Below are 20,677 nucleotides of genomic sequence, written 5' to 3' on the forward strand. Positions count from 1 at the left end.
AAGTAAAAATCTTTTTAATGAAAAGCAGTTTGGACTCGCATAGCTGCCAGCCCCTGGGTCCTGGCGGGCTCAGTCCCAGCAGGGACTGGTACTCCCCAGGATGCTGTCAGAAGACGCAAATGAATCAATGGGGTTATTTATCACAGCAAGCCTACAAGTACCTGGTGCCCCCGAAGAGGAACGCTGTAACCTGGAGCACTTTCACATGGGCTGACTATGCTGCTGATATGGTACGCCAAATCTTCCAGCAAGATAGCATAGGCAAGGGCTCTCTTCTACTCAAACATTTGACTCTAAACATGCTTGCTATTTTGCTGAAGATATTTTGAGAATCCCAGAAAGCATTAGAGGGATGATACAAGGAGATTTGCAAACAAGTACATGTCTGGTAACACTCTCCAAGAAACAGGGCTTCAACTCCCAGCAGCCAGGGAGGGGAAACCCCACCAAATAACCATCCAGTGTCTGCCCAGTCCCCAGCTCCAGCACCCTGAAACTGGGAGTCAAGTGTGGGAAGAGGCAGAGGTCCAAGAGCATTTGCAGCGGCTCACGTAAACGCAAGCTTAACTGACTAGCTGCATCCAGTCTCTTCCCTATCACCACCCCTGTGCCAAGGCAGGGTCCGGCAGCCCAGGGAAAGGCAAATCCTGCAATCTGCAACCTCTAACCCAGCTCTGCTCACCCAGTCGTATTTGTCATTTTGTCAAATTCAGCGTGGGTCACCGGCACACAGCCACCAGCAGGACAGAGCCTGCTTTGCCTCTGCGCAAAGTCCAGCAGGTCAGGAGAAACCGCCAACAGATGGGTTTAAACTCAATCGCCGGACTTTGAGCCGAAGCACAGGTTTCCTCGTTCATTCACCAAACTGCCAGCAGAGTAAAAGTCTCTGGCAGATGAGGGCAGCAGTGTGTGGGGACATCTCCACTGCTTCAGCTCAATTCATGCTGCTGCTATCTCCCACACTCCCTTGGCTGACGAGCAGGCAGCTCCAAAAACCCTTCCCTTCACCATCCACAAAGGTGCCATCCTCTGCTGCCCTCCTCCTGCAAAGGTACCATCCAGAGCAGATGATTTCCACTGACCCCCTGCAACTGGGATCTTGTACATTTAAGAAATAACAGCTCCGTACCAGGGAATCTCTCCAACCAGATGGCACAGGCCACCCCTCTTCAAATACAAGGCCTGGAAACACATCTGTGCATTGAAGGAGAATCACGGTCTAATTCTCTGCAGCCACATTTCAGTCACCCTGGCAGGCCTAACAGAGCTAGAAGATGAAATCAGATCACGAGAAAGTAGATAGTTTTTTAATGGCTTGAAATAAAATTAAAGTCAACGTGCTTACGGTAAAAAAACCAATTTAGCCCAGGCAGTTCCAGGAGCCATGCTGCTGAGCAGCATGTCCTGCCAGGCACGCTCGCCCCGAGCACAGGGAGACCCAATCTGCATACGTAGCACCTTCCTCCTGCTCATTAGGCTCCAGAGCTGCCGTTCAAAGCAGGCTTGTTAAATCCCACTCGGCCAGGCCTGGCTTCTCCGCATGCCTCGGCTCAACAGGCAGCTCTTGGCCGCATCCAGCCGCACCGCAAAGCGAGGCACAAAGATGCTCAAGGGGGTCACACCTTGGCCAGTGCCACTGGGCAGCGTCTTTGAAGTACAAACGATGCACAAGAGTTGTTTGTGGTAGAGGGCTGCTCCGTGTGTACGTGCAGAGGGAGCCACAATTAGAATGGGAACATTTTCATTAATATTACTCGGCTGCTGCAGGTTGTCAGCATGAGCCTGTGATTTGCAAAAATTGATTACCAAGTTCAACCAAAACCCCCTAAACTCCTGTTAATTCTGCAGTTGCAGAAATCTCCTCCCCCACAGAACATTTAACATTAAAAAGCATGCGATCAACAAGATAAAAATAAATTGGAAAGCGACTGCCGCGTTCTTGCTCGCTGTGGTGAGGCAGCGAGGGCTGGTGGAGGCAGCCGAGGACTCGGGCTCGCGCATGCTTCCCTGGGGGAAAGCGGCATCACCGGGTGCTGCACGGGTCCCCGGAGCTGGAGGATCGCATCCAGTCCTGCTCACGTGCTGTGTGACCACAGTGCTTCGCTCCTCGGTACCTTCTTCTACCCAGCAATAAAGAGATTTCTCCCTCTGGGTGCCCGTGCCTCGCTCACCCATTCCCCCGAGGCCTCCCCACTGGAAGGCAGCAGAGAAACGCCGTACTATCCCCTTTGCAATTAGATGTTTGTCTGCTGGCTGCCGCAGCGCAGAGGTTAATCCGACTTCTTTAAGCATTTGAGGGGGGAAGTAGGTCGCTGGCTGTGCTCCCTGCACCAGTTGCATAAGGAGCAAGGCAGGGCTGAGCTGCACCCAGCGTCCGATGGCTCCCCGTACCGGCAACCCCAGTCTCCCCGCGTGCCACAATGCTCAGACAATGTGGAGAGGCCACAGAAGCGAGGTCTGAAACATGAGCAGGAAGGATGGAGAAGGAGCTGCTCCATGCTGCCAGCAGCTCCACTTCCCAGCCTCAGCCTCAGCAGAAGCGCCCAGCAGGCTCCTGCTCAGCCTTGTGTGAGTGAAGCACTGGCAAAGCTCTGGGCTGGCTTCCCCGGCCCTAGCCTGTCCCATGCAAACAGAACTGCAAAAGTCTTTTATTTCAATTCAGAAGACTTTACTCAGAATCTGGTTTTCAGCAGATTTAAAAGGCGCACCTGCACGAAGCCTTCTGCTCAACGGCACTGAGTGCCACTGGTTCCTGCAGGCTGCTCCTTTTCCTCTAATTAAATGCTTTTCTGTAACACCTTGCAGCAACATGGAGCAAATTAAGAGAAACACTCACAGTGTGTAAATACCTCAGCAAACAGGAATAAAGGTTATTTTACACTAAAACCCCGTTAGCAAGGCTGTACACATGCCAGTCCCTGCATGGAAGCACAAAAACCAGAGGTACAAGGGGGTGCGCAGGCAAGGAGCCCCCCTGCCACGGTTATCTCACTGCTGATCATCAGAGACCGTGGCTGGACCATGCACGCTGATTCCGACCCAGCGATGCGCTCTGCACCCGCCCGGGGATGAGCCACACCTCCATTTAGCTATTTTTAAAGCAGCTCGTTTGCTGCTTGCTTCAGCCTTCTGCAAACCTACAGAGCAAAGCTTCAGCCTGGCGCTGCCGTGGTTTAATTTGGGGATCCTGCTCGGCTCTTCCCTCACGCTGACGCTAGCAGGAACGGCGTGCACAAGCTTAAAGGGGAAAGCAGGATCTGAGCAGAGCTGCGGCTGCCAAACACAGCCGGGAAACTGCTTCTCCTTCCTTTCATCACGCTAAACCCGAGAGGCTCGCAAAAGGCAGAACAGGAGCAGGGTCCCAGGACAAAGGGGTCTGAGCATTAGCCCGCTGGTGGTTCTCGTGCACAAATTAGACTCCAGGTCATGCGATGCTCGCGCTGCTGGAACGGGGAACACAAATCCGGGGCTGCTGGAAGCCTGTTGGTGGCTCCGCGGAGGTCCCAGGGCAGGCGCTGCTTCACACAGACGTTTAAGTGCTGTTGGGCTGGCTCTGCGCGCAGGGCAGCACCACGCAGGCTGAACCCCCGGCTCTAGCCGAAATGGGAGAGAGAAGAGAGGCAGGGAAGGAAAGAGAAAAGGGCGGTGATGGAAAATCTTTCAGAGATTTCTCAAACACGCACTGTGAGATGCTGGCAGGTTATGAGGACAGGAGCTCCAACCCAGAGCTGTGGCTGAGCAGCACAGCTTCTCGCTCCTCACAAATGCGTCGTACTCTGTAATGCAAAAAGCATCCGTTTAAACTGCTCTGACATGACGACACACGCATATAAGGTGGTACCCTGAGGAAAAATACCATTTCCAAATAAGCAGCTCATGCTAAACATCTCAGCGCTGCATGGAGAAACCGACTGTTGGCTTGCCGATGAGTCGGGATTTTCAACAGTTTATTTGCCGAGCAAGCACACAAACAAAAGATCAATAAGAATAAATTAGAACAGCATAGACAGCAATAGAGACTGCATTGCACCCCCAAGAGACCACACAAGCCTCTGCTTTCCCCATCCACAGCTTAGCATGCGTAAGAGTGACTCATTTTTACTGCAGAAGTTGTAGGGCATAAAACGTTTTGGAGCATGTCAGCTAAAACCAGGGGAAAAGCAGGTTTCACCTGAGCGCGGGCAGCCCGGAGCCCCAGCGCACGGATGCTTACACATGCTCACAGGGCATCTGCAGATGTGGACTAACACGTGCTAAAGAAGACGTATCACTAGTCGAAGGGTTTCCAGCAGCATGATACAACCACGTCCCAAGGCTCCGCAGGCACCCCAAGAATTTAAGGACAAGCACACAGGATGGTGCCGAGGGGAACAGCAGCAGCAGGTTAAGCGCAGCAGCGGCGTGAAATGGGAAGCAGCACAACGACACGGGCAGATAAACAAGAGAGGGCAGCAGGGGAGCAGGACAGAAGCCAGGCAAATGGGAGGCTGCGAAGAGCGCAGCGAGAAGGGCAAACAGGGCTGGCATGGCCGCATGGAGACCACCATAAAGCAGAGGAATAGAGCACGCAGGCTGGAGAGCTGCACCTGAGGGCCAATGCAGGGAGGAGAAATGCTTGGCACCGGGAGTTCATGGACATGCTGCAGAGCCCGCAGTACAAACGGGCTGAGGGGCAGAGAGAGGGGATGGTGTCTGGCTAACCAGCCAAATAACAGCAGATGCCAAAAAGGAAACTGAGAGGAAAAGCTGTAGCGGGGTCTGCTTCGGCACAACGGCAAGGAAGGTGCCCTGAGTCGCTCCCGTACAGCAGTGAGAGTTTCCTAATCTGAAGGATGGAGAGGGTGCAGAGCCAGAGACTCAGCCTGCACAGCTAAGCTGAAAGGATGGCAGAGATGCTGGATTTGACAGTCAGGAGCAGTGGAGAGGTGCTGGCGGGAGGAAGAAGCCCTTTTACAACCACATCAGGTCACTGTGCGTGTAGCTGAGCCCACCATCCTCACCGCTCACCTCAGGTCCCAGGGACAGAGGATCCGCAGGCCCTGACCCCAGTGGTTGCGGTATTTTTAAAAGCATAATTCAGCTAGAGAGGTTTAATGCCGTGTGATAGCCTGCAATCTAAATACAGGCGTTTTCCCTAGACTTGTTGGATAGACAACACAGTTGTGCAGAAACGTGTTAATGCATCTTCTCACCAGAGCAGCCACTGGCTAACACTGCTGCAAGAGGAACCGAGAGGCTTCTATCAGAAACAACAATCTCCATGTTAAACACAAACAATTCCGAGAGAGACCAATTTTCAGGTCCAGACCTTTCATTTCCCACAAAACAGAAAGAGCTGGAGGAGGGAGGATGGGGGAGGAAGGCTCCGCACAGCCGCCCGGCCAGCCCTCCCCTCCTGGGAGCTGGGGGCAGGACACCCTGCAGACAGCGCTGATAAAAGCTCTTGTATTAAGGAAAAAGCCATCATTGATAGATTTTTGGTTCACAGAGACACAGCACACTGCAACCTCTCACTCTGCATGTTAAGGAGGTGGTGCGGGGGGAGGAGGGAGATTTATGGCAGCTCCCATCATAAAACGACCTGCTTTTCCGCACAGCACTTCCCAGATGGCTGATACACACGGGGAGTTTCTAAGGGTGATCTGAAGGCTGGTGTTTGCCAGTCTATCCACACTGTACCAGCATTATGGAGCCCAGCTAGAAACGGAGAAGCTCTGACATTCACTCTCTCCCTGGTTGCTAGGTGAGAACAGTTTCTTGACTATTTTAGTAAAAGGACTGAAATTATACAACCAAAGAAAGACCCAATGCAGCACAGCCCATTAGAGTCCCCCAGCTGCACACATCAGACCGAAGCCAGCGACAGAAAACGTGCACAAATAACAGTTTCGTACACAGATGCATTTTCTAATAAGCCAGCAATTTGCTTCTCACGGATTCCCTCGCCAGCCTCGCAACTTGTGACTAACGAGCCCGTTCCCATGCAGTGTCGCTCAAAACACTCACAGGCATTAGGCAACCCAACAGCCGGCTCCAGGAGAGGATGATGTTTTAGGTCATCTGATTCATCAAGCGTTTTCTAACCTAGTAATTAGCGTCACATAACATACTTGGGGGATTAGCATGAAGGAGCCTGCGAAACAGCAGAAGTTTTAAGCTCTGAGGCCAGCTCCTGCTGACCGTACTCACACGAAGCCCGGTCCACCAGCAGCATCTCCCTAGCCAGCTACGAGCCCCTGGGCTCGGCCCTGGGCTCCCGGCTAAGCCCTCCGAAGCCAGGGAAAGGTCAGTGCACACAGATCAGCTCAGAGGGCCAGCTGGGGTTTTGTCTCCCTGCTCTTCCCCCAAAAAAGCAAAACCCTCCCATGCCAAGGTGGAGCCTCTGGGAGAGAGCTCAGGTGCTCTGCAGAGGGGCAGGGGCACCCACGGCACCTTCAGCAGTAGCTGTTCCAGGGGTACAACTGCTTCTTAAATAAAATGTATCATGGGGGTCTAAATAAATCCTGGGGTCAGCAACACAAAACCTCAAAAACCTGCTGCCTGGTCAGGAAGGGAGCTCAGGGTGGGGGAAAAGAAGCTCCCAGACATCCCAAGTCGGGGAGCTGGATGGACAGACACTGCCCTGGCCCCACTTATACCTACTTTATTACCTATTATTACTTAAAAGCATGATATTGCTCTTATTATTTTTATTTTTTTTTTAAGCAGGAGACAGAAACAGCTTAAGGACTTTCACGTTTCAGCTGCACGGCCACATTTTCCATTTTTCCTCCCCAGCCACCTCTCCCCCACCCCCCCCGAGTTGAGATGACCATCAAAATGCCATGAGACCACAACAGACGCAGATGATGCCGTTGTTATTTCTGACAGCATGGGAAGCTGCTGTTCTCCATCTCCAGAAAAGGAGCTTCCTCTTGCTCTGTGTGCCCTGCACCACTGTGGGTCCCCCCGGCACGCACGGCATCGGCATCGCCACTGCTGCCTGCCCCACCATTTGGTTCAACTCAAACAACTGTAGCAACAACAACAACAAAAAAATATCAAGCGATGCTGAGAAATCCCATGACCCGAAGCCACAATGGCTGCTAAACCACATGCCGATCACCCCTCCCATCCCAGCCGGGCTCTGGAAGCGGCCATGGTCGGGTCAGAGGCAGTGCCGCTGGGGGAGAACCAGGCTCCCGCTTGGTCATGAGCCGCTGCCAGGCTGATGGAGGAGGAGGCAGCTTGCCATCGCTGCCAGACCCGAGGGCTCCAGCTTTCAGGTTACCACCCACCGGGTTTAAATGGCATCCAACCCACCGAAAATCCTCTCTGCGGGGCGGCTGTAGGGAGAGTTCAGGTTTGCAGAACACCTGGCTCAAGAGCTGCTAGAGACACAAAAGTCTCTGCAATAAAACATGTAAAAAAATAGGATTTCTCCGGTGTTTGGGGAACTTTACACAAGCGGGGCATTTGGTTGTGGACTAAATGTGCCGAGGCAAGGGCTGGGCACCCCGTCTGCAGCTCTTGCCAACACTGTGCTAGCTCTATATGGCCAGGGCAGCCAGAAGCACAGCACGCCTCCAGTGCCTCTGCTTCTAAGAGTGCATTTCTTTAAGCCTGGGTATTATTTAGCAATGGCAAGGTTTGGACATGACCTGGACAAAACTGAGCTCTTCTCTTACGTGTACTGATTTTGCCACCAAACACACATAAAACCAGTCCTTGAGATTTTGCAAAAGCCTGAGGAGTGGCAGTGGAAGTTGAGGGGCTGGAGGCACAAAAACCAGCAGCAACCCTGCAAAGGCAAAATAAACTCAAGCATATTCCTCCTCACTTCTCCCAAGTGAATCCTCAGAGGAGACAGACCTTCTGCACCCAGCGAGGTAACAGGGCACCCAGCACTGCTGCAGACCCGCAGTTCTGACCCAGCCTCACTCAGGCCTTGAGAGCTCCCAGGGAGAGCTCTCAGAGGCCAGAATTAACTCACAGTGCTCAGAGATTTGTATTAAGTCCTAACTCTCCCTCATGATGACTAAAGGCCTGGAAACCACAGCTCTACCTCGAGCCAAGGAACTCAAGTGACAGCCTGACATCCAGCTAAAGAAACTGTCCACAGAACGAGAGGATATAATGAATTTTGCACTCCGGACTGTGCGTTTCACAGCTGACCTTCGAGCGGCATTACCTGATCTGGTATGCACGACATGGAGCAGTCAAAAACCCACCCGTACGAAACTGCTGCGCTGCCGTCCGCTCTGCAGCCTGCGCGGGAGGCGGGGAGCTCCCAGCTCCGTGGTGTCGGCAGTCTGGTGCCGTTGAGTCAGCCCATGACTCAGCCGCGGCTCAGCGCCGCAGGCACCAGCGCCGAGAGGAGTGCCGCTGCGACCCGCTCTGCGCCAGCCTCCCGTGCCCACCTCTCCCGCAGGTGGCTTCCCAGCAGGACTGTCCCCTTCTCCCTGCCGTCTCTGCAGGATGCTCCTCTGCGTGCTTCTTAGTATTACAACTGCCTAATATTTCTTTTTTTAAATGCCTAACCTCCTTTCAGCATGGCACACAAACGAGGAGCTGCATGAAGCCTCACAAGCTGCTGAAATTGCTGGGAAAAAAGCTGGCTTTACTCGTTCAGCGGCTGCCAGGCAGCACGTAGGCTCTCGGCAATGTCTGTGGATGTGGGGAGATGCTGCACGAGTGAAAGGAGAAGGAAGGAGAAGTCTCAGGCAGAGAGATGCTGCTCCCACAGTGCTGGATCTGTAACATGCATAGTCTGGAGGCTCACAGCTTTATGCAATTTTTTTTTCCCTAAAACCAGTTTATTTAGTTAACTCTGAGGAACCCGAGAGCCAGAATTGTTGCTCTAGAAACCATTTTGAAGAGGATAATTTTAAAAGATTTAGCACTGAACCTACTGTACCCAAACCATACACTTCAAACCAGTACTGGCCAGCAGCACCTCCAGGAGCCCACACCAAGCCCATCTCCGTAGGGGAACAAACCCCATACGGCGCTGGGAGCGCTTGCTCAGGATCAGGGCACAGTGAAGGCATGCTGCGCTGGGGGCGGGCTGCTGCAAATAAAAACAGATCAAGAATGAAATCGCTTACTTGCTCACTTTCTGAACACATCAGCACTCTGCCAGCAGCACACACCCCTAAGCCAACTCAAGGAGTGGGCTGCAAGAGCAGGGTTAAAGGAAGGGCAGGGTGAGCTGCCCCCCTCCAGCATGAGCAAAGGACCAGGGGCAGACCTCTGCCCCCAAACACACGCCTCTCCCCTGGGAACACCTGGGTGCAAATGGAAAAGCCATCCAGGGAGGCACTGTGAGCACGCAGATGTAGATTAATGTTTGCAACCTGCAGGCGAGGGGACGGTGCCACCCACGCACCGAGGAGGCAAACAGAGGCAATAACACACGTGGGTTTTCACCGGCTGTCCCGGCGCAGGCTGGCACACCAACAGCCCACACCCTCCGCTCGCAGCATGTCTTGCAAACATGGGAAGGCTCCAACGGGCAACCGCGCTGCGGCACTCGGCTGCTGCCAAACACCCAGCCAGGGTGGGCTTCGCTGCCCTTTGATGGCAAGGCAAACCCATCAGAGATGCTTTCTTGCACCATGTGCAGTGTACATACGTCAAAGCTGAGCCAAAGTTGGGAAAAAAGTTGGGAAAAAAGGCAACAGATACACTGTGCTAAGGAAAAGGAGTCACTGCAACAATCAGGACAAGGATTCATGCTACTGTTTAAAGAACGGAACAGATATCTCACTACAGGCAAAGAGAGAGCTCTCCTAGCTCCCAGCTCCCACATCCTTCCAGCTAAATTCCATGTGGCTGTGGAATACCCTAGCAAAACTATCCTCAAACACCCATGACGGCATGTGTACAGCAGCCCAGGAAGCATGACTGTGTTATATAAACCATCTAAGGTCAACTCTGCAACTGGCACGGTAAACACCTATGTTGCGATCCTACTTCTCACAAGAGCTGAACGCAAAGTTTAGGAACAGAACAAGAAAAAGCAGCCTCCCCCTCCTCCGGGGACGCAGGCAAGCGGTGTTTCTGCCCAGGCAGCGGGGAGGTAGCGGGGGCTGCGGGGTGGGTGCACTGCAGCCCATTTGTTCGAGACAAAAACTCGTCCTCCGGCAGCCTGCTACCCATGCACGCTTGAGCATGCACTGCCAGAGGTGTGTCGTTAGACGAGTGCCACGCTGATTACACGTGCACGAGCTCGGGGGCAACCCTCCGCCCCCGTATGACGTGGGCAACTTTTGTGCACCTACAAACACGCCTCTACCTGCTAGAAGAAAGCCGGCCTCGAGCCAGGCCAAGGAACAGAAGAGCTTGAAAGGCCCCACGGTTGCAACAGGGTGGTGCAAGAGGGGAGCAAGGTGACAGTAAGTCTTTTTCCATCTCAAGCATCTGATTCCTGGAGTAAAAGATCTCAGAGAAGAGAAACAGGCTCCTGCTAAGTATCAGTCTGACTCTCTGCCTGTTTATCTGCAGCTCCCTGCTGCTATCTCCTCCCCAGCGGCTGAGTCACTTCCTCTCTTTAGTCTCCACCAAATAGGTTGCTGGAGACTCGCCTACCCCTTTGCAGCATTTGTCAAGCCCAGTTTGTCTCTAAATGCATCTTTGAGTGCAATGACCACCTCCGGGTCTCCGGATGTCCCGTGTGCAGGCAGAGAACCGGGGGGCTGCCGACCCTCGGCTCAGCCCTGCCGCCTGCACACCCACTTCCCCGGGAAGGACGAGCTCCGAAGAGGAAGGGGAAGACGTGTCCGAAGATGGAGAGTCGCACACCTGCTGAAAGCAGAGGGGTAACGCGGGAGCCGATGGGCAGGGGTGTCTGATGGGCTGTGCTGCACCCTGCAGCAGCCGCAGCTTCTCCCCAGCAGCACTCTGCTCTCCCTACCCTGCTGCTCTCTTTTTAATTTGGTTTCCTTCTCACTGCCGCCAGCAGAAATGTTTCTAACATCTCTCACAGCCAGAGAGAGACCAGAGCCCTCTGAAAAACAGATAACTGCTGCTGGAGGACACGGAAAGCAAGCTGGTGGAGCCCTACCATGACATTTTAGCTGTCACGAGGGTCAGACAGCCCTGAAGCGAGTTTGGGTTTAAATTCTCAACAAAGTATTGAACGTGGCAGAAACACCCTTGACAAAAAGCAGAAGCTATGGTTCTGGCTAATCAGCTTTGCCTTGCCCCGGCCACCCTCCCTCCAAAGGTGACAGCCCTTAATTTATTCAAGTGAGACAATACAGCACCACGAACCATGCCAAAGCACTCTGCACCCCGCCTGCATGGAGAGCGAGTAAAGATCACCCATGTCGGGCTGTAACCCCATCTGCTCCCTGGCGTCTGGGGGCCACCCCTTCTCCCACAGCTGCAAACCCTCATTTATTCATTCTGCGATGCACTCGTCCATCTGCATGCCAGGAACACAAAAATGACACTTCATCCCTGCAAACGGCCATCAGTATGAGCTGTCGTTTAACGAAATGAATTAATGTTTTGAAATTTTCTCTCCGGACAGGGAGTTCAGCAACTGCGAAAATTACTACTTGGCACACAGAAACCCACAGAAATGCCGGGCCAGCCCCAGGACACGCCACCGCACGTCCTCGCCTGCGAAAGAGCCCTCACCGCCGCGGTGGCTGCGTGACCCAGGCAGCACTCATGACCTTTTAAAATCTGCCCTCCCAAGTTCTGAACCAGAGGAGACTGGCCGACAGCTCACGTAGGCTGACGCACCGCGTCCCGTGTCAGACCACCTCACATGCTCACTGGAGGGTAACAGCAAATACATCTTTTTTACCTTTTTAAAGCATATTCCCAGCTTCCCAGTCCATTTTGTCTCTTTGCGCAATTATTGATCCTTGCCTGACCAGAACTACTTCCAAATGCAGATTTCCTAGAAATGTACAGATAGGACCGACGCAAACCTCTGCCCATAAAGCATAGCTAAGCCCCTTACAACCAAACAGCATTATTTTCTCCATGTCTAAGCTTTGCAACAACTCTTCCCAATTGCTTACAAATCAAAAAGCCCATTCAACATCTCTGTAGCTCCATGGGGCCGCAGTGGGCAAGAGCCACCTGTACCAGCCGCTCTTCTGCCACGAGATGTGGCCTGCCTGACCATGACCCAGCCAGGCTGCAATACTCACAGCAGCACCAATGCTTCCCAGAAACCCAGCGTGTATTGAGGATGCACTGCTCAGTCATGCTACAACCATTGAAGCAACCTTGGCAGTCCCAAGAACAGGGACAAATGGGTCACCTTAAGGTCCTTATGCTCCTAACGACAACCCGCACCAGCCCCAAAGAGCCAACCTAAACACTCAAACAGGCCCAGATGGCCACATCGCCAAAGTCACACCTCCAGCCCATCAGTATGACCTCTAGACAGTTTTACACGTGTTAGACAACGCCTGTCCACACACCAATTGGGAATAATTTTTCAGCTTTAAGACAGTGAAGTGATAAAAGTTTAAAGCCCCAAACCAACAAAACATGACTGGATAGGTATACATATGTATTTACACAGATATACACATATATATCAAGTTTACTTTAGGCAGATGCATGCAAGCTCATTTTTTTTTTACTGCTTGTTGTTTTTTACTTGGCTTTATTCTCTTACTTTCCAAGTTCTTAGTAGCAGGCCCAGCACTGCTTCTTGGCTCTTCTCAGCCTGGACTACTTAGAAACGGAGGAGAATGGACCACCAGCCAAAGTAAGAGGTGCCTCCTCACAAAGCCATCCCTTGGTCCAGTTAAATATATTACTAAGAACATAAGGACCTTAATCCACTCAGGTCCAGATGTGTATGTGCATACCATAGTAGTTATCCCTCTTGTCCACATGCCTCTTCCTTCAATTAAAAAATATAGGAAATTTTGACACAACCCTTCAGTATAGATTGCCTGTATATTGTATACTGTGCACTCCCCATGAGCCCAAACACCCATGTTTTGAGGGTGGAATATGTCATTTCTGTACCTGTATCCGAGTCTTTTTGATCTCCATTTGTTCCAACAGTGAAAGGCAACTTCCGCTTGGTTGCTCGCTCTTTCACCTCTTTGCCGCCATCACTCCGGTCCAACTTTGGAGTCTTGGTTAGAGAAACTTTATCTTTATCCTAGAAAGAAAACAGACCAGATTAACAAGAGCCTTCCCCAAACTGCATTCACCCAACTCCTCAAAGTCCTGCACCAGCCTCACGCAGCACTTGTCCCCCCCTTTCTACTGCGGGTTTCCAGCATCAGGGTTTAGTGTCTTGCAGAAAGGAGCCTCCACCAAGCTAAAATATCACTCAAGAAGCGCAAGGCTAACCAAGGCTGCTGCATGGTGCTAAACCTGCAACCAATTCACGTGAAAACTGGAGCCAATGCCTTGCGCATGGCTGGGGATGAGCCTGGCTGCGAGCACAGGGGGAAGGCGGGCTGGGGTGGGGGAACCCAAGGATTTCCACACGCAACCAACCCCATCATTTGGGAAGGGTTTCCCGATCCCAAGCAGAAACGGGATGCAGGGGAGTGCACAGAGGACACAAAAAACCAATCAGCATTAGAGCCCTTGGTTCAACATGGAGAGCTGAGGGCTTCTCCTTGGGGCCTGCGGTATTTCTAGCACAAGAATACAGCATTACTATTTCAGCCTACATGCTAACATGCTATTCTGGAGAATATTCTGGCAGCCAGTAAGTCTGCTAACATTACTGACCATTTACAGGATCAGCACTGCAGCCAAATGCACTTAGAAGGTCTGCATTGTACAGTCAGCGTAAAGATTTGTACCAGAAAGGCCAGTACAGCTCTGCCTGTATCCACAGGCAGCACTCTCCATCCGACAGAAAGAATCTCAATCTGCTCCCAGCTCTGCCTGCGCTCCCACAATTGCCTCCATCACAGCGCAACGGGTCCAACAGCAGCAACATCCAGCAGCGAAGCAGCAGTTCCAGCGGCCCCAGCCCCAGCAAATCTCGCTTTCCCCCAGATCTGGGTTTTGGGGTTGATCAACTTTTAAGTCCCAACTATGTGCAAACACGAGCCAAGGCGTTCCGAGTGATTGAACATTTAAGTGTCCCTCTCCCATGCAGGTTTCTACTGGGATTTTAAGAGGAGACACTACCTTGAGAACAAACCTACCAGTACTGCATAAAAGCATGGAAAGTGATGCAGGTGCTGGCTCAGCATTCACTGCTTTCTCAGAGAGGCAGACCTATGCCTGCATTGTACCAGTCTCATTTATTCGGGTTGGTTTGGATTTTAATGTGCAGTGAGGTGAAGCAGGCGATGCTGGGTCCTGCTCAGTACGAGCAGCAGGAACAAATTTTGAAGAAACATCATGAGCAAGACAAAGTTATCAAGTATTGAGACATGCAAGATTTTTCACATGACCAGCAAGAGCTGGTACATAACTCAAACTTCAGGAGTTTAGTATGCTGAGAATATATACAGACTGAAGTCACGCACTTGTGTTTTTTGTATATGAGAAACAGTATTATTTTAAGCAAGCGCTTCTGGATGGAACACTGTGCCACTGCTCTAAAAACAAGGCCAGAACTAGAAGCTTTATGATAAACCTGATTTCAATAACCTAGCAAAACCTAGACCCTAAGCTTTAGATATAAAGTTAGATTAAATAAAAGAACCTCAATACATTAAATCATGCAAGACCATCGCTGGGAACTCAGACAAGCAAATCTAACAGAAATTCCCTTGTTTAGAGAAGCCCAGTCATGCTGTCTGCATCAGACTCAGCACCCTGGCAGGTGGCTCCTGTGCCAGCAGTCACAAGACCGCGTCGTCACTGTGTACACTGCTCCTTCCTCTTTCCGAGTCTCTGTCTGGCAACCAGACTTCACCCGCAGATTAAAGAGAAACCGTTTACCCAGACCAATGGGTTCTGTTTGCACGTCCCCTTCGCGATGGGCAGCGTGACAGCCCTGCGGCTGCACACCCAGTACTCGGCCCCTCTCACCCGCGCTCCGGCAAGGACTGAAAAAATGGGTGGGGGAATCCCTTTTTTGGTAAAGCAAGTTAAACAAACCTATCTGACAGTGGCTCTTGTGGTTGGAGGGAGCCAAGGCACGTTCAGAGCCCGAAGAAGGGCAGCCCTGCTTGAGAGCAGCTGCTGACAGCTCTTCCTCAGCACAGGAGTCAGTGGAGCAACGGGACAAAGTCACAACAGCCAAAATAAACACTCCGGCATTTCGTTTAAATGCTCTGGATTTAAATGCTTTTGTCTTGGTTTTTTTTCTGACGTGAATAAAACCAGTTTCTAGTACCAAATGATGCCACTTCTATTGCCAGCTACTGTTCTAACAGCTCAGATGTGTAAGTAAGGCCAGGTACTACCCATCATCTCCCAGGAATATCTTGTTGCAAGCAGGTATGTTGGTCTGTCCTCTCCCTCCCCAGTTTAACGCAAGCTCGAACAGCAATGCTACGCTCAAACCCCACTAACCCTGCATCAGTGCCAAGTGTCCAAGAGGCTGTGTCCATGAGGGGTAAAGCACCGTCATCCCTGCGTATAACGACCGCAGAGATGTGGCCCCAGCATTCACCTCAAAAACTTCAACCGCGCTTCAAGACAACAATCAGCCCAACGATTTTTACCCTTAAAAGTCAGGACCTGGGACAACAGCATAAAACCAGAGAAGACCATGCGCATGTCTCTTCCTCCACTGCCCATGCTTAAGGGCACACCTGCACACACTGCATCCCAGCTGCTCCACCATCAGGGAGCTACTGGATCAGGTGCAAAGCACCGGTGAAATCCGGCACCAATTCCTGGTCTGAAAGTGCATTTGCACCTCTCCTGCCCCAACACCTGCGGCTCAGGTTTGCCGGCACCGAGTGGTGGCAGTCCTCGGTAAGAAAGATATTTCTAGAAGACTCCGAGGTGGATCAGTCATAGCTGACGCTTCAAAATTGACACTTCCCTGCACATTAGCTGCCATGCTCACTGTACTGCAATTTCCTCGCCCGGACCCTTTGAGCAGCAGGCTGTTCCACCCACTATTTCAGTACTAGGATACTCTTTGCCTGCTCTCGCAGCAGTAGGGCAGGATGCGGCTGAGCCCCCGGCACCCCACGGTGGGATTTCCTACACTCCCGGCATTTTTTCCAGACACCAGTTTCACGATGAGAGCTCCAACAAGAGGTCAATTGTGCTCAACACAAAAACCCCCTAATTTTTTCATTGTTTGTTACCTTAACGTAGATTTCAGCTGGAGCAAAACCATCATGTCACGTCCTCTGCTACCGAAAAAGCACTCTGCCTCACAGGCAACCCAGCTCCGGGCATCAGCTGGCAGCGCCGCTGATCTTGCACCCCCCACTTAAAAGCAAATGACAATAGGTGACAGCTTGTTTAAAACCTACCTTCTCTAAAATTCCCTTAATCTTTGGACTTGGCTGCTGCGGTGCGAAAGGCTGAACCTGCAGGCGCAGGGGGGCTGCGGTGCCTGCAAGTCAGGTCAGTCGTCTGTTGTATTAATGCCATACGGGATGTCTCCACACTCAGGAGTAAGAAAAAGTGCTGGACAGGTAAAAATGCAACTTATTCTAGAAAGTCGTTGCAATGTTGTTAAAAGGTCCGTATTGGAGGAGAGACAGAGGAATTGGGCAAAAAACCTTCCCAGACAAGACGGTGAGCCCAGCATGGAAATGGAAATGGCTGCGCGAACCCCAGCGTCGGGCACGCTCGGGCAACGCTTCTCGTTTGCACTCGCTCTAATGCTCAGAGCTGCTAATCCAGTAAGTTCAGCAAAATTAAATACCAAGGAACGAAGAAGTGGCGGCAATCCCGGCACTGCTCTGAAGATTAATTTGTATAGTAGCACAACGATAACCTTTTATACTAATTGGAGCACAGAAGATCCAAACTTTACTCCCCCCTGGAAAGCAGCGACCTGCTGAGGATGCCTGCAGCAGTTGGCAGTGAAACCACCACAGAGAAATTAAGCCAGCTTGGAGAGTCATATTCCTGAAAGTACCGTGCATTTTCATTTTCTTATTTTAAGCTTTACTTCCCTAATTATTTCCAATTTTGTAATGAAGAATGTTGTCGTTTTCTCAAGTAAAAACTGTTTGCATTTTTAGTTTTTCTCATCGTAAAGTAAGCTCAGACTCATCTGAATCAGGTTTCACAAAAGGAACAAATCCACATTAATCAACATTGCAGAGAAACTTGTATGAACATCTGTGTAAGACAGGCTTGGGGCTCTTGAAGGCTGGGACAGCTCTTGCTGAGGGTAAGAGAGGGAGTTTGGGGAATGGGGGTACTGTCGAGAGCTCAGTAACAGAAACAAGTTCCCCTTTGTAGGCGTTAATAAAAGCTGCTTCGGCAAAGGGGAGATGGCAGACCATGACTTCAAGAAAAATCCCCTACTGCCACGTTATGTTCTTAGTAAGATTTACTATATGAATAACTGAACCCACCCCGAGTTACGCTTGCTACAGTTAAAAGATGCATCATAAGTTGCTATCACCCCTCATGGTTTGGAGCACAAACCGATCACGAACCAGCCCCCAGCAGCTGCCCGACACGAGATGCTACGTCGATATAAGCCATGCATGCAGCGTACGGACTGGAAGTGCTTAACTGCATCTGTGATGACTTCTCTTCATGATAAAGATCTCTAATCAGCAAGAGAGACCCTGATATCAGTATGCTCAGGTCATTTATGACATACACAAATAAAAGCCACTTTTCACCCTCATGCAGAACTCCAGCTAGGCCAGCTTACTGTCTAGATGTCGGTTCTCAGAGCAAAATCAAACATGTAGTTCTTTTTGATGCAAAATCCTGCAAGGTAGAACCACTTACAAACCGATGCAAAGAAATCTGTATTTCCAGCAGAGAAGCTGAGCGAGTCTCTAGCTTGCTTTACAGGATGGGCCGTGCATCTGCAGCCTCCTCCTCCTCTCTGTCCGTACAAGCTGCACACAGCGGGGCTGTGCTATCAGTGCCCACACACAAACTTTGAACCACTGCCTCTGACCGCCCGCCGAAAGCTGCGCCAGAGCCGTGCCTTCACTTCAGCACCAACAAAACCTGCCGCTTATGCAATGACTTGCATTACCAGTGATGGAAATCCCCAAAGCCCTTTGTTCTCCAAAATGAGTTCAAAGTATTTCAGGTTGCAATGCTAGTAAAAAGTAAGCAGCAACGAACAAAACCGGCACCAGTAGCTTGGGAGGAGAAGCCCAGAAGGGCCAAGGGCTCCAACGCCCATGCCTCCGGGCGATGCCCCACGCCAAGCTGGCACACCAAACTCCTGCCGTGGGCAAAACAACCCACGCTGCAAAAAGGACAAGCTGCGAGAGCCGGAGTTTCCCTGCACTAGTACAGACAGCAATATGTCGTTTCCTGAACAGGTCTCTGCTGGGAGAGGTGGAAGAAAAGGGGCAGGAGGAGTGTTTGTACCCTGCATTACAAAAAGGGATGGACAGAATTTTACCCAGAGAGCACACCGGAAGTGGTGGAAACCAAACCCCAGTACTCCCTAAATCTGGGTCCCTTATAGCCTTTCGAAAGCCAGAGTACAACACATACACGTGCACACAAAGTTTCAAAAAGTCTGAATTTGTGTCATTATCACTGCTGCAATAAAACATTTGAAGCATGGAGACAACTGGAACTGAAGCCCCATTCCTGCGTGCCTCAGGCGTTGAGGTTTGTAAGAAATACTACCCTGCAATGACTATGGGCTGCTTATCTTCACTGAAACATCAACTCTTCAGTATCTAAGTCACCCAGTGCTTCTGTATGTTTCGTGCCCCGGCAAATGGCTCTGCACTGGACACACAGCCCAGCACTCGTTCGTATGATGCAGGAAAGCCCTAACAGTCCAACAGTCTTCAAGAAGAATTAAGAAATAAGGACTATGCTCCCTCTCCTGAAATTGGGGAGAAGAGGGAGGAGAAAAAGCAAAAGCTTTTTTTTCACCCCTGCTAGCTCCTATGAGCAAAAACTGGGGGTCGAGTACGTTTTGCTTGGTGGTCAGTTCAACCACTGCAGCAAAAATGCAATTTAGACCATGCAAGTGGGAGCATTTCCCCATAACGCGACAAATCCTCTGCTGCAGCCTCTGAGTGCAGGCTGTAACCACGCAGCACGCGGTCCCGGGCACATCAGGAAATGGTTTCGACAACTGATACAATTCTTGCTGCGGTGCTCTGCTCAGCCTAAGTCATGAGTAATCTGCTTCTGGTATGGGGATCTGTGGATCTACAGCAGAAAGGAGAATTATTCATATATGGCATGCATATTTTTACAAAACCCTTCAGACTGAACTCAACCAGGAGCCTCCGGGGCCGCCGAGCACCCTCCCCGGGCAGCCTGTGCGCAGCCATATAAGGCTGGCAGGGCCCGACCGTCCGCCCCGCTGCCTCTGCTAACCCCGGGAGAAACAGCTCCTCGCTCAACAGCAGCAAAGCAGATGAAGCATCTAATGCTGTCGGCCACGGAGGGCAACAGAGACATAGTCCTTAAAGCACTTTGCTCTCATGGCTGCGCCAGCTCAAGTGACATCTCGCTAGTTAATAGGTCCCTCCTATGGAAGGGCAGGGAGCGGAGAGCTAGGAGTTCCCTCTTATAATTAGCTCCACAACTGAAAGGCAGCAGCTCACATCTTCTTCCACAAAGCACGAGCCCTCTGCAGAAAGGGCAGCCTCCCAGAGAGCCCGGCTCTAACATGTTCAAGCGCAGAACTCACACGTTTCCTGCAGTGCTCAGCCCACCGCAACACCAGGACCGCCGAGCATCCTGCACCGGTACTTGCCTCCAGTGCTAGAGCTTCGGAGCCCAAACATGTAAAGCCTGCTTAATGTTAACACAACTGTCGATATTAAGGTCACACCGAGAGGAAAACACTTCAGTGGCAACGCAGCTATCGCTTTGTCACGCTCGCCCTATGCACACACCATGGCAGGCAGCCCCGGTGGGTGCGGGTCCCTCCGCGCGGCACAGCTCGGGCTCTGCCGCAGCCGCTCTCTGCCTTCCCTAGCAAGTCTCCGCCAGCAAGCGTGTGCCAAGTCACAGGCTCAGGCCTTTGAAAGTGTTGACAAAGGCAAGATAAATTAAAAGCAGTGGCTTGCTTGACAGGCAAGGAACAACAGCGTCTGGAAGGAGGAGGTCTAACGACCAAGTGCTTTTACCCTGAGTCACTGCTCCAGCTCATGCTCCAGAGTTAACTAGAAACAGGGCAATTTGCTGCACGATGTCCTTCGGCCACTTAGGCTGGATCTCAGCTCAGACCCGGAGGACAAGAGCCTGCAAGTTTCTTCTCCACTGACGAGACCAGAATTAAGTGAGCAGAAAGGCTCTTCCCCATCCTTACTCAATACCACTCTCCGCAGGTCTGCGCTGATGCCTCTGAATGGGAAGCATAAAATTATTTGTGTCCTAGTTATTTAGCCAGCGGGAGATAACTCCAGTTCCCGGCGTCCCTAGCGCCGCTCAACAAACCTGCTCTGTAAATAACATGCAGCCTTTAAGCTGCCGCAAGTGGATGAAATAAAATGGGCGCTGATTCATATTATAACTGATCCTCTCCCTCCCAAAGCACCTGCGCCAACATTAAGCTTCTTACACAGCGCAGACAAAACCCCGTATTTACATATCCTGTGCTGCTGGGCTCAGCCTCATTTGCCAGAGTAAATGCTGGTATCTTCCCAATGCA

At 51.4% G+C, this 20,677-nt stretch overlaps 1 protein-coding gene across 5 annotated transcripts in view; it reads right to left on the minus strand.

Annotated features, from left to right (window-relative positions):
* ANKRD11 (ankyrin repeat domain containing 11) overlaps window positions 1-20,677 on the minus strand; it is a 159,981-nt gene that overhangs the window by 18,743 nt on the left and 120,561 nt on the right. For all 5 annotated transcript variants that reach the window (XM_049806430.1, XM_049806426.1, XM_049806427.1 and 2 more), the window contains one exon: window positions 12,985-13,123. In XM_049806430.1, the coding sequence (XP_049662387.1) occupies window positions 12,985-13,123 (139 nt within the window). The remainder of the gene's footprint in view (window positions 1-12,984; window positions 13,124-20,677) is intronic.

The sequence above is a fragment of the Accipiter gentilis genome, chromosome 7 (genome assembly GCF_929443795.1).
Source record: "Accipiter gentilis chromosome 7, bAccGen1.1, whole genome shotgun sequence".
Taxonomy (NCBI): Eukaryota; Metazoa; Chordata; class Aves; order Accipitriformes; family Accipitridae; genus Astur; species Astur gentilis.